Source organism: Rhipicephalus sanguineus, chromosome 9, assembly GCF_013339695.2.
Source record: "Rhipicephalus sanguineus isolate Rsan-2018 chromosome 9, BIME_Rsan_1.4, whole genome shotgun sequence".
In the NCBI taxonomy this organism is placed as follows: Eukaryota; Metazoa; Arthropoda; class Arachnida; order Ixodida; family Ixodidae; genus Rhipicephalus; species Rhipicephalus sanguineus.
The window spans coordinates 33,929,123-33,943,644 of record NC_051184.2 but is presented as its reverse complement, the minus strand read 5'-3'; the positions used below and the strand labels follow the sequence as shown (position 1 = coordinate 33,943,644).

The following is a 14,522-nucleotide window of genomic DNA, read 5'->3' as shown; positions in this document are numbered from 1 at the left end:
ATTTCGTGGGTTGCAGTCTGCCCGTGACGTCACGGGCCGACTTGACACGTCACTATGAAGCCGCCCTCTCGAAACCGAAACCGAAACTGCTGGTTGAAAGAAGCGGTAATTAAAATATATTCAATGCACCCCCAGGCACCACGACACTCTTTTTAGGGTTCTCGACACCCGTGCTTTCATTTAGAGCAACAACCCGAAAAATTTTAAAATTCATGTCAGTACTCCTTTAAATACGCTGCGCTATGCTCCCACTGTATGCTTCACCACAAAGCATGAGTCATGTGAACGCGAGATAGTGCGCTGGCACCTGTGATGCGATTGACTTGTTTGCCAGTCATAGAATAGAGAACATTCACATTAAAATGCAGATCCTCACGTCTTAAATACACTGCGCTATGCTTCCACGGTATACTTCACCACAAAGCATGAGTCATGTGAACGCAAGATAGTGCGCTGACAATTGTCATGCGATTGACTTGTTGCCAGTCTTAGAATAGTGAATATTCACATTAAAATGCAGATCCTCATGTCTTAAATGCAGAGAAATATCTGGTGATACTACCCTTAGCTTGAACAACACGCATCCACAAACACACTGTCGTCAATATATGTCTTCATAACTTTTTCTTGAACAGCAGCGTTGACACATATGGAAATATTTCTAAATGTTCTTTGGTGAAAGTCTTTGTTTAAAAGAATTAGCAGCCCTTTCCCTATTGAGAAAATACAGGCAAGCAAATCTTGGCGTGTGCATGCCTGGCTTACTATTTGTCTTTCTATCGCATTGCGCAATGCTCCTTCCCAACCTTTTCGTTCCTCCAAGCTGGGAATTGGACCTTCACCCATGTGCTTAGCAGCACAACACTTCTGTTGCTACAGGCAATAACGATGGTCATGTGTGAAACGACGATTATGAAATGCAATGAAAGACAAAACTGAAATGTGGCAATGTGAAATGACCAGCGACTTCGATAAAAGATCAGATTTCCATATCAGAAACGGCTGATTGCCGACAAGTCCACAATTGAGGGAGCATAAAATATTTGAAAATGGCGCAAAAAAATACGCATGTGACCGGTGCATAGGGTCGCCACCTGTCCGGTTTTAGACCGGCTCGGCCAGTTTCTTAGATAGCGGGCCAGTTGCCGGTCCGCATCTAAGACCGGCCGCCAATGGCCTTTTTTTGTCATGATATCGTCATCGCTTATTTTCTGGGGCCTTTTATAAGCGTCAGCTCAACAACTACGACGGTAACTATTTATTGTTAATCACCAAAACTCTTACGCTATAAGTCAGCCCCTTTTTAAGATCCCTTCAAGTGTAGCGATCATTGGGATAGAGCATATATGGTATTGCGTGCATATGTCTATGTGGATATCGATATTTACATATGTGGCATGTGCACGGTATACATTTTAACGTTCGTTGGTGACTACAATGTCACTGGCCTGGTGGATTCAGATGCAGAGAAGAGTGTTCTATGGACAAAGCATGTGCGGTTCCTTTTCAGGGCAGCACATTTAGGGCAATAACCAAAACCTCGCTTCCTTTTGGTACAAGCTTCATTCCAAACATGGGTATTTTTATGCCACAATTAGACTATGTTAGCTCAGTGTTGTGCTTTTTATTTACATGTACATTAACCTTACGTCGCTCAAGGAAAGCTATGTTACATTAAATTGCACTGCGTGCCAAAGGCTTAACATAGCGTCTATCGTTCAACATTACCTTAATCTCTAGTAACTAACCTCCGCCCCCCCACCACTCAAAGGGCCTGTTTTTTGTTCGAGGAGAGGTGGCAACCCTACTGGTGCACCTTCGAGAGCCTATTTGTGTACATCCGCATTTCCGTAATCTCACCAGCGCCGGATTTTTCACGAACCAAGCTGCCACCACCGAAATCTAACTCGTAGAAGCTTCGCTTAAAATTTAATGGCAAAACACAAGCGGGGCAGTCATTTGCTTTGTCTGCCTAAGTTGTACACTGCCATCTATGTGGAAATGCTCAGTTTCTCTATGCAAGCAGCAAAAGCAAACAAGCAAATCTGGCTTCTCCTTGTGTACCGCATTGATGTGGGGAAGACCATCTTCGATGCTTCTGGAGTCTGTCCTTGTGGGAAGACCGCACAACCGAACTCGGGATTAAAGGAGTCAACCTGAACCACTTAGTTTCGAAGTGTAAGAAACACATTGGACCAAGTAACGTGTATCCCAGACATATATTACTGAACGAGGTTTTATAAAAATACATGGAATGAGCAGAGATGCTGAGAGCTGCAGTGGTTTTTTTCCCCTCCACACTTGTCATCAATCCCAAGGAAGAGGGGCGACACTCTTAGCAGCTCTATAGAAACTGCCAGCTGACATCCACTGACTGCCACTGGCAGCATCTCTACACTCTGTTTGACAATAGGATGCTTAAATATTGCGCTACACATTTGTGAGCTCCATGCACCACACACGACTACAAACGTAGCTCAGTCTTTTGTCCGTGGAATGTGTCAAGACAGGACAGCGCTTCTGAGCCCCATGTAATTAAGTTCTCTTTATTTGCCAGAAAATATTCTTGCTGGGCTCCTAGGGTTTGGCATTTAGAGTTAGTGACAAATGAGATGTTTGTCGCTACTACTAGGTGAAAAAAACTCACAGGGTCCCTTATGCATTTCCCTAAGACTACTTGAAGACAAAAGCCATCTTGTTCTTCTCAGTCAATATATTGATCCTCCGCGCCCCCCTCCGAAAGCTTTCTGTACCTCACCTGGTTTAGCACTGCCTACGTGATGGGCCCACCTTTGACCAAGCGACAGTGTCATGTGATGACATCATCATGTGACGTCACATTACCTAACTTCACAGTGCCACCATCTAACTTCACAGTGCCACCATAGTGGCATCATGGTGAGGTCACAAATTTTGGCAATCTGTGACGTCATGACGATTTCATATGGTGACATCGTCACATGATGACTTTTTGCATCGCTCGTGTTGACGCCGATGCCGCGCGACGACGGTCAAAGCCTACAATCAATTTTCATCTTTATGAGGCATCTAAAGGCTTTCGCCTTAATAACTACACGATCGTTAAGCCACGTGTTTTCCCTCACAGAGAACACAACCCTGGGCGACGTGTCGGGCCGCGACATATTGGACCTGTTCGAGCCGCCCGGGGAGCCGTCGTTTGCACCGGCGCTGGTTCTGCTCGTATCCGCCGTGAGCCTAGCGGCGCTGGTGCTGCTGCTGTCGCTGGCGCTGGGCTGCCGCCGCCTGAGGCGCTACGGCGGAGGCCGCTCCCGCGGCGGCGGTTACAACGCCACACCGACGGCCGACGTGGAGATCGACCTGGACAAGCTGCCCTCGAATGCCTCCTACCACCACACCGCTGCCAGGCTCCACCCGCGACTGGAGAAGCTCGAGTACCCGCGAAACGACATCATCTACCTGAGAGACATTGGGCAGGGGGCTTTCGGACGTGTCTTCCAGGTGGGCTATATCCTGATCGTCTTCCTTGCCAAGTTTTCATTGAAAGAAGGGGAATTTTTTCCGAGGGGCTCATTTATATGTTAGATAATAACGATTTTCGTTGGTGGGATCTGAACCAACAGCCTTCGAGGGTTTTGGGTTCAGATCCCAAGGTTGATTTCTCGTCCATTTCGTTTCATTTTATGTCACAATTAGTACATTACCTTAAATGCAACAATTAATGTCCTCTATGCTTTCCCTGGCCTAATTTGTCTGTTCATTTCATTTGGTTACACCAAGTTTCCAGTGTGTTCTGACAGAGTTGTTTTCCTTGTCACATCGTCGGTATTCCAGCAGACTCGTTTTCCCGGCCAATTCTTCAGTGAAGCGTTGGTGTGGGCTAGTTGGCAGCCCATACTTATCAAAAGCACACGCCTAGGTTTCTCTCTTGCCCGGGCTGCTGGGGGCTGTAAGCCAAACTGTCCATTGAGGCAGGCACAGAATCCGTCAATGTCAGTGGCGATTGGGGGAGGGGGGGTTCAAACCCCTCCCCGAAATTTTCAATTTTGCATGTGTATTATACACAGACACATACAAACGCATGCACTAACATACATAAATTATGGTTGAACCCCCCCCCCCCTCCCAAAAGAAAATTTCTGGCTATGCTACTGGTTATTGTTGTCAAAATCTGCATGGTGTAGTTACGTATGCTCTTGACTCCAGCACTGTAGTACATGTCTACAACAAAATACAGCCATATAACCTCTTGGGATGTGATTGGGGCTGCTCAGACATGCAGCCTGGGGGCAGGAGGAGTGACCGCGCTCTTGTCTTCAACCCCCGTCCCTGCTTATCGGTTTGTTTAGCCTTGAATCAACAAAAGAAGCACTCGGAGATGAAAGGCACAGGTGCTATGCTTTCATTTCTGCGTTTGTCTTTGTAGGTTCTATGTGAGAAAAACGCAAAAGCGTTCAGTGTGGTTGCAGAGGGACAAAGCAGCATGTTCACCCTTTCAGTCGCGAATTATGATGTGATGTTGAGGAATGCATCAAACTTGCATCAAGGCAAGCTCGAGGACACGGGTTTGATTTCCAGCTGTGGTGGCCATATTATGATGGGGGCTTGATGCGAAACACTTGCGCACTTCATTTACGTGCACTTCGAGGAACCCCGGGTGGTCAGAACTAATCTGGAGTCCACCTCCTAATCCCATCGCAGTTTTGGTGCATAAAACTCTGGAATTAAATGAATTTTTTTTTATTTTTATGGTAATTAACTACAAGACATTTGACACTGCATTGCAAAACAGTTAAGGTGGCAGTATGTTTTTTCTACACATTACAAAAGACCATAGGAATTAATTAGCGAGTAAATAAATATCTTTTTATTACCTAAGTTGTGAAATTTTGTTCCTGCACGAAAAGAATTTAAAGCAATATGAAGTCCATGCACAATTTACTCGCTGGCTGCAAGCATTAAGAGGAGTTGAAATTTTTTTCGCTGCTGTAATCATTTGTTCTTCCATCAAACTTGGTCGTGCCTCTGCTAAAGCGACTGTTTTTATCAATACACATCACCACTCCAAGTGGAATGAATGCAAATGGAGTATGACAGGAATTGAATTCAGCAAAAGCTCGACGACCTATTTTTGCTTTACCCTCGGCGATTACAACCGGCAAAAACAAATTGCGTGCATAAATGTGTGCAGAATGCCTGAAGAGTTTATAAAGCAAAAATAAATGCTAGGCACCCATCCGACAGCTTCGCTGGTGTAATATGCGAGCGCTGAACTGATAAAGCTATGCGAGGTATACATATTCAATTATATTTTGGCCCAAGTCAGCTGCTCAGCTGTTGATATGGAGTCGATGGATGAAGTAGGAAAGTTAAGTTGAAACTTCGTGTCGTGGTGAGCGTTCAGATGGTGTTCTCCTGCAGTGCTGCAGCTGTTCGGAAGATATGACATCGGGTTTAGAGCGTAGACTTCTATGGCTAAGACCATAGTACTAATGAATGCCACTGTATGACAGAGGGAAAGCAGATGATTTTTCAAGGGCTCGTTTATCTTTGTTAGACACAATATTAATGAGAACTAACAGACAATAACGCCAAGGAAAGTATAGGGGGTGTTAACTGTAGTATTTAGAATATAAATGTGAAGAAAGTAAAGTGGACGAAAAGATGACTTGCCGCCGGCAGGGACCGAACCTGCGACCTTCGAATAACGCGTCCGATGCTCTACCACTGAGCTACGGCGGCGGTCATCCTCCCGTCCACTTTCTGGGGTATATATGTTGATTTAAACCTAGGAGTGTTAGTCAGCGCCAATCGCAGCCATGGCGGCGAGTGTGGAACACTCTTTTCTTGCCTGTTGGCGTCACGTAGCACGTGATCTTTTTACGAGCTGGCAGCTCGTAAAAGTCTCTTTTCGTCCACTTTACTTTCTTCACATTTATATTCTAAATACTACAGTTAACACCCCCTATACTTTCCTTGGCGTTATTGTCTGTTAGTTCTCATTAATATTGTGTCTAACAAAGATAAACGAGCCCTTGAAAAATCATCTGCTTTCCTTCATTCATAGCGAGGGTCTCGTCCTGGCAGACTTAATGCCTTCAGGTAGTATGCGAGGGATTATTGGTCAGCTGCCAGCTCGTAAAAAGATCACGTGCTACGTGACGCCAACAGGCAAGAAAAGAGTGTTCCACACTCGCCGCCATGGCTGCGATTGGCGCTGACTAACACTCCTAGGTTTAAATCAACATATATACCCCAGAAAGTGGACGGGAGGATGACCGCCGCCGTAGCTCAGTGGTAGAGCATCGGACGCGTTATTCGAAGGTCGCAGGTTCGGTCCCTGCCGGCGGCAAGTCATCTTTTCGTCCACTTTACTTTCTTCACATTTATATTCTAAATACTACAGTTAACACCCCCTATACTTTCCTTGGCGTTATTGTCTGTTAGTTCTCATTAATATTGTGTATGACAGAGGGACATTTTTAGCTTAAAGGACCCCTGACAGCGAAATTTTCGTTGGTGACTTTTTGGCTGTAATTTGTAGCTTTGTGTCTGGTAATCTCTAAATTAAATCGTAAATGCTCTAGCGTATCGTACAACTAATTCTAGCGTAGTTAATTGTGACCATTTTAGCATCACTTCAAAACGCCCGCCTAAAAACCACAAGAAACTGGCGCCCCATGCGGGGGAGCGTCAAAGACCACGTGCACTCAAGCTGTGGTGACGTTGACAGCGCGGTTTTCAAATCGGGCCAAATCGGGGCCCCGAACGCGGTAGAGATTGAAAGTATGTGGGTGCCTCGGTATGGGTTAAACCTGTTAAGCGCGTGTCCCCTCACGAAAACTACCTCGAGAGCCCGACAACAGAGCCAGAGGGGTGCGGAACAATAGGCCTCGCGGGTGCCAGTCGTCGTATTGTGCACGTGCGCCCCGCAAACCTTCTGTGACGTCCACAATACTTGCTTTACACTTGGAACGTCACACGGGGCCTCTATCTACGTCATACCAGGATGTCGCAAGGTGCAGCCAACTCAAGTGGGCACTCACGCTTACTTTAAAACCAAATTAAGATATCTTAAAGGCAACGTTCGTCACTAATAATCGGTCAGATGTGCCCCCGTATACAGGAAAGTCAAACAACACAAAGATCTCGAGGTTTCAATTTTGGTGTCAGGGGTCCTTTAAAGCATTTGTAGTGCTACAAGCACATGCCATGTGGGCAAGGGCAGTTCTGCCTTAAACATTTGTGGCATTCAGTTCTGTTCTGTTTATTGACCTTAATTAGGGCCTCTCAATGGAGGTATTACGTAAGGCTTGGGTTTCAGTATAGCACGTGATTTACACACAGTTAATTTTAATAGGATCATTTACCCTTGTTTACAAAGAAAACGGAGGCGTCAAGTACCATTACAGCGATAACGCACGTTAAGCTTGCCTTAACAATGAATAGATCTACAAGTTTACTTATTTGTGGTTTGCTTTTGCAAGTGGCTCATTTGATATGATACTGCTATGGACGACGAAATCATGGGTTCGATTCCCTGCTGCAAAAGCTGCATTATGAAAGCGGAATGCAAGACCGTTTGTGTATTTAGATTTGCATGCCCAATAAAAAGGAACCGTAGCAGTCTAACTCAATGAAGAACCCCTTAGAATATTGTGTTGGCTTCAGTATGGTAGAGACCAAGATCTGGCTATATTTTTGTCCTTGCCGTATCTGCAGAAGCGGCGAAATTTGACTGTCCAAAAAACCCTGACTCCCCCCCCTGTCTGTATCCGTCTTCTCGCAGGCCAAGGCCCCCGGCCTCATCAAAGGTGATGACTTCACCACGGTGGCGGTCAAGATGCTGAAGGAGGAAGCATCCGAGGACCTCCAGAGCGACTTTGAGCGCGAGGCCTGTCTCATGGCGGAGTTCGACCATCCCAACATCGTCAAGCTGCTGGGCGTATGCGCCGTGGGCAGCCCCATGTGCCTGCTCTTCGAGTTCATGGGCAAGGGAGACCTGAACGAGTACCTCAGGTCCTGTTCCCCCTCAAACTACATCGTCCGCAACCCGTCCGGAGGCTGCGGCGACATGTTCAGCGACGTCCGGCTCAGCCACCTGGAGCTCGTCTCAATTGCCCGCCAAGTTGCAGCCGGCATGGTCTACTTGTCCGAGCGAAAGTTTGTCCACCGGGACCTGGCCACCCGAAACTGCCTCATCAGCGACGACATGGTCGTCAAGATTGCCGACTTCGGTCTCTCGCAGAAGATGTACGCGGCCGACTACTACCGTGGAAGCGAGCACGACGCTATCCCAATACGCTGGATGCCTCTGGAGGCCATTCTCTATAACAAGTTCACCGTCGAGTCGGACGTGTGGGCATTTGGCGTCGTGCTCTGGGAGATCTTCTCTTTCGCTCTGCAGCCCTACTATGGCATGACGCACGAAGAGGTGGTGGCATTCGTCAAAGAGGGAAACTGCCTCGGATGCCCAGAGGGAGCTCCAGCGCCAGCTTACGCACTCATGAGAGCCTGCTGGAGTCGCAAGCCTTCGGGCCGGCCGAGCTTCAAGACTATCCACAGGGCGCTCGGGACGCTGCATAACGAGCTAGTCAAGCACAGGGACAAAGAGAATATGGTCCACGTATGAGGACGGGGACATTCTTAACTTCTACGTGGTGTGACAACGATGGCTTCAGAAGTCATGTGCTTGACAATGGGGGCCGCTTTTCGGGCTTCTCAGCAGTACAGCCTTTTGGGGTCAGCTCCGAGAGAGCGTGTTGGGTGATCCATCAACTGCAGCTTCTGGAGTGGCACGGCTTATGTTCACAACTTTGTAAAGATCATCGAGTGCTAAAGTTAGCAAGGTGAATTTGTTGGACGCTGAGCATGGCCATTAGTATCTTTTGTGTCGCCTTTTGTTTTTGCCCACCACTTTTAGATGTTCAATTGTCAATCTGATTTTACAGCTTCTGCAGTTGAATTGCATACTGTGCAGTTAGCATGGTTTGAATTTCGGGTGTCCACATAATTCCAAGAAAAGATTTTGATTGACGCTGCCAAAATTTAATTCAGGAACCATCACTGTGAGGCATTTGAGGTGTGTATGTGCAGCATTGCCTCTCTTCTAATCGGTGGCGTAGACATAAGTTTTCTTCACAGAGGGGTCCGACCCCCCTCTGGAAATGTTTACATGTGTGCTTGTATATGCGCACATACATTACAAATACATAATGTAAAAAATTTGAGGGAGGAAGGAGTTTGAAACCCCAAACCTGCCCCCCTGGCTGTGCCACTGCTTCTAATCTCTCAGTTCAGTATAAACTTTCAGGGCACAAGTGAAAAGGTTGTTATTGGAACCTGCCACTTCCAATAATATTTGTGGTTTGTTGAGGCAATCCAGAGGGTAACACATACCATATCTTAGTGTGTAAGTCATTAATTGTATGTCGTGTGTTACGAAAGACACGAAGAACCACTCACGGCTCTTCAATAGCTTAGGGTTCAAATGAAAAATAGGTGTTCTATGACTGTTTTAGGTTAACGAGGACATTTTAAACCTTTCATCATCCACAACAACGCTATAAAACACTTTGTGGTGAAAATATCACAAGTTATGTATGTAGATCATGTGATCACAACCTATGGATTTCTTAGATACAGATGAGTGCACATTATTCTTCACAAAAGGCCATTAAAATTTTTCCTTGGCCCCAAGAAAGCTACTGAACCAGTTTGTCACATCACGAAAGCTTATTGTTATACAGTTTTCCACGAGTCTATTAAGATGGCTTGTAAGAGAGGTGCAGATTTAAGAGACATTCCATCACTTAGTAGTCTTCTTGTCATTCAATGCACAGACATCTTTTTAAGTCAGGAATTTTGTTTCACGTTATCACGACATTCTAAGGGGAGCTATTAATGTCACTGGGCCTTGTACAAATCATGTTTTCATTGTTTTCTGCAAGCTTCAAAATTTCCAACTGTCAGTTCTTCAGTTCTTGCAAAACCACCACAATGTTTGGCAGATGCATATTTTGATGAAGCACACGCAGCAGTGTTTGTAAATTACAGACCTTGGCCTGGCACCCTCACTTGTCACATTGCTGTTAATGAAAATTTTCAGCGATAGCTCTTACAGTAGATTGATATCTCGTAAACTTGAGTGCAGCACTTTGTATAGGCCTGTCTTCGCAACCGCTCACACTGTAGCTCCAGGCTATGACAACATAAACCACATCGTAAAATGTAGAACTTATGTTCACAATTTGTAGAGCCTTCTGTGTCACCTCTAATGGCACAAGAAATACTAGTTTAAGTATAGATTGCAAGCTGGTCTGCAGCTTTTCAGCACATTTTTCCAGATATGCGTGCTAGATAGCACTACTACAGCATGATCTTACTTTTTTCCATTCTGTTAACACAAATATTACCTTAGTTAACTTTTGCTTTACTATACATTATCTGTTGGTCAGTAGCTGTTCTTAAGCGAGGCAGCATGAAGAAAGTGCATGGACATGCTGTACAATTTAAAGGTTTATTTAAATTCCCTTGGCTACATAAATGCGGAGAGAGTTGAACATTTTTGCAGGCCGTTATAGTTCAGTAGCATAGGTTTTTGTTTGCATTTACATATCCAAAATATCTTTTTCTTCAGTTCATTGCTTAGAGAGGGCCAGGAGCAGTAGACCAAGATTCGACCCGTATTTGTATCTCTAGCACACCATTACTGCAGGCATCACCGTAATTGCTCGAATAAAATATGTTGCTGTGGTGATATGATCAAAACGGTTTTCCTTAACATTTTCATACTCATGCTTTTCAACGCTGACTTGTAGTGGGGCTCAGATTGCTGAAAGTCGTTTCTATGTAATTGGCATCAATCGGAATGCACTAGTGCGAGTGCACAGTTTCATGCCACTGGAAACAGCAAAGAGTATTTTCTTTTTTTACTCAAGGCTAGCTTATCCGCAGAGATGCGATGTTCTACACTCTTAAAAGTTATCGCCACATCTACCAAGGCATACTCTGCTTCACTGTGGAGAAAAGTACTTGTAAGGCTGGACACTCTCTTGGGTTTTATCCATTTGCTTGTACGGACAGGCCACTAACTATGAGCGCATTTGCATACATTCCAACTGATCAGTGCACACTGCTATGGGCAAACTGTACTCCGAGAGAGCAGGGACCAAGTGCCTGATCCCATCTATCAATACATAACTCTTGTTGTCCTGTGAAGATTGTAACGAGGGCTTCCGGAATGGAGCTTTTTTACACGAGTGACCATTTTAATGTAGCCGGAACATTGTCTTTCGTTATGTCAACGAGTACTTTTAAGGCTTCTTTGATGCCGTGACAATTCTCTTAAATATGGGGACACCATATACAGTTGACGTGCTCCATTATTGTTTTTGTTATTGCTTGGAAAAACTTTATGTTCGTGTGTTTTACATTTATACTCGTTTGTTTCTCTTTTGACTCATGCCTTTTACTCATGAGTTGAGTTTTTTTAATATCTTTTACTTGCTAAAGAAAAATCGTGTGTAGCGACAGCAGCCGGGCCGGCCGCTTTGTACCGTGTGAATGGCACGCGTGTAGAAAATGTTTTCAAGAATGGCAGGAGTCGTCGAGCTTTTCTCGTATGGAGGCAACAACTGTGGACGAAGTCATCGGCCTAAAAAAGCCTTATGAAACCCTTGCGGGAGCATTTCGAAGATCGTGTAAATAGTGTATGCCGAGATTTTTTGCAGTGCATTTGTGTGAAGCGCTTGTTACCGAGCTACTCTGACAACCAGATCCTCAAAAACTTCCGATATGTGGGAGGAAGTTCGAAAGACAAGCATTGCATGAGCGATATACTGTTGACTGTGCTCAGCTTACTATGATCTTTTGAAGGTTGAATCTAGAGTACTCCAACTGTTCGTATGAAATGCCAGAAAATGTTCTGCAACAATTTTGTTCTCACATGGAAGTTTGGTGTGCTTAAATGGTAAACTTTATTCTGTATTGTACAGACTCGGTAGGCCAAGAGAATAATTTCTCAAGGTACTGAAATTTTGTTTCTGCAGGGTGAACCGTGTCTGCGAGCACTATCTATTTTCAAGTTTTGAAGTGCTGCTCAATATCTGTGCCCAATATATCTTCTCCTAGTCATCACATGCTGCAATGCTTAGGCACTACTGGTGATGCCTTAGCTTGTTATGTGGCATTATGTTCAATCAAAATCGAAAACACACAAAAAAAATGAAGTTCCTAAAGTATGAAATTCGTTCATCTCATTTTATTTTTACTTTGAATTGCAACTCAAGCACCGACAAATATTTTCCGACACAATGTCAACGTAATCCCTACGCTTTTAGATCCAACAGAGCTGAAGTTTTGATTGAGAAAGAAACCAAAATATTTTGTACACACCTTACGCTGAAATTGCTTGTCTACTATATTGAGTGTATGCATTTAAGTAATCTTACCACTGTTGATGTTTGGAAAAAGCAATGCAGACATAAACTGGACTAAAAGCTCAATATGTTCACCTTTTTGATTTCAATATGTAATCCTTATCAAAATGGCTGACTGGGCTAGCTGGTGATTCATTCTGCTTGCTTGAAATACGAGCGCGTAACGTAGACGAGGACTTAATAACACACGGACAATGCACTTGTCCGTGTGTTAAGTCCTCGTCTACGTTACGGGCTCGTATTTCAAGCAAGCAGTAATCCTTATGTTGATTTTCAGCAGGAAACCTTTGTGTGTGACATATAGGGGCAATTCTTTGTGCTGTTCATTCTCTGGGTGCGCAATTTTTTTTTTTCACAAAGGTGCACAGCGATCACTTCGTTTTATATATTGTCTACACGTTTGCACTTGCCATACCATGGCAACATTAAGGTCTGCTGATCACGTTATGCGCCACGTACGATGAGCAGAGCTGCTGTGTGCACGTGTGCAGTGTTTCGGGAGAGAGTGAGCTCTGCAGATGCCATGCTGATGTTGTGTATACGAAATCCTGCATGGTGGCACTGCACATGATGAATAAGCAACTTTTTTCACATGTGTGTATGTACAGGAAAAAGTCACAGGCACTGCTCGTGACAGCATATTGTTTCTTTTACCTCGTCACTTGCATGTATGTCTGGATGTACATTTCGGGAAGTGGGAACACGTTGTGGCATTTGTACATAAAAGCACCATGGTACTTCTAACAGTTGTGTGTGTGCTTTCTCTACCGTCACCCTCTACGCCTATAACACATACATTATTCCGCAGTCTCGGTGAACGCATACCAGAATGTCACTTACCTGTAATCTTGGTCAGTGCTCAGGATCTCCTTTTCCTCTAGGTGGAACGCTCAAGCCCATGTGAGCAGCTTACATGTATGTGGACATGTATGTGGACATGTATGTGGGGGAGGCTGCCCCCCCAACTTTAATTTTTGTGGAAGGGCCAGGACCCCCTCCTACCCCCCCTCTCTCTTTCTGTTTTGCCCTCTGTCTTCTTTCTATCTCTTCCTCTGCCTGTATCTTTTCCCGCCTTTCTTCGCTTTCTTCCTCCCTCTCTGTATCTCGACCATCAGCGTTATTGCATCCCACGCCGGACAAATTGACGCATGTGCTTTGGGAGCGAAGCAGAATATGAAGAAGACGACGGAAGATCATTCAAGGCTGCCTTTTACAGGTTGGTCTACCTGTCAGTGTTGCCATTTTCTCAGGCGTCCTCTCCTCATTCATACACAATCTTGCGGTCACTCTACGGAGCTGCCGGTGCTTGCTGTCACATGTCAAACAACAGATAGCATGCTATAAGTAGGATACAAAAAACAGTGGAAAAGCTGAATGATTCTCGACCATTCCTTTATTGTGTCTCTAGTCTAATTCTCAACGGTGCGAAAAAACAGCCATGGCAGTACGAGGGCATCGAAGCGTTCTGTGCACGATGTTCCGACGCATATGTGCGACACCAGGCCACTTTTACCACGCGACATCATGATCCACATTGCATTCGATCAACAATAATGCACGTAATCAACCGCAAATGAGTACATTTTTTCAGCTTCATTATTTATATCGCTTGGAACACGACGAAGCAGCACGATTCGCGAGCATCCAGCGCCACCTCGCTTTCCAAGAACCAAATAATCTATTCACCAGACCACACCCACAATGCAACACATTGCAAGAAGTTCGCTTCACCACAACACAGACCGTGTGAATTTTCTTTTTTCCCTGTTTCGGGCCCCTTCGGACGTAAAATAAAAGAGAACCGCCTAAACAATTTTAAATTTCCCGCCACTGCACCCACAATGCAACACACTGCAAGAGGTTGGCTTCCCAACAACACAGACCATGGGAAAAATTTTTTGCCTGTTTCTGGCCCATTCGGACGTAAAATAAAAGAAAACCGCGTAAAGCATTTTAAATTTCCCGCCACTGCACCCACAATGCAGCACACTGCAAGAGATTGGCTTCCCAACAAGAAAGACCGTGGGAACATATTTTTTGCCTGTTTCGGGCCCCTTCGGACGTAAAATAAATGAAAACCGCGTAAACCATCTTAAATTTCCT

The 14,522-nt window shown here is 44.9% G+C and overlaps 1 protein-coding gene across 2 annotated transcripts in view; it reads left to right on the top strand.

Moving 5' to 3' along the window:
- LOC119404945 (tyrosine-protein kinase transmembrane receptor Ror2) overlaps positions 1-13,163 on the top strand; it is a 336,120-nt gene extending 322,957 nt beyond the window's left edge. For both annotated transcript variants that reach the window (XM_049419130.1, XM_037671670.2), the window contains exons 9-10: positions 3,107-3,480; positions 7,769-13,163. In XM_049419130.1, the coding sequence (XP_049275087.1) occupies positions 3,107-3,480; positions 7,769-8,611 (1,217 nt within the window). In that variant the 3' untranslated portion in view covers positions 8,612-13,163. The remainder of the gene's footprint in view (positions 1-3,106; positions 3,481-7,768) is intronic.
- The last annotated feature ends 1,359 nt before the right edge of the window (positions 13,164-14,522 follow it).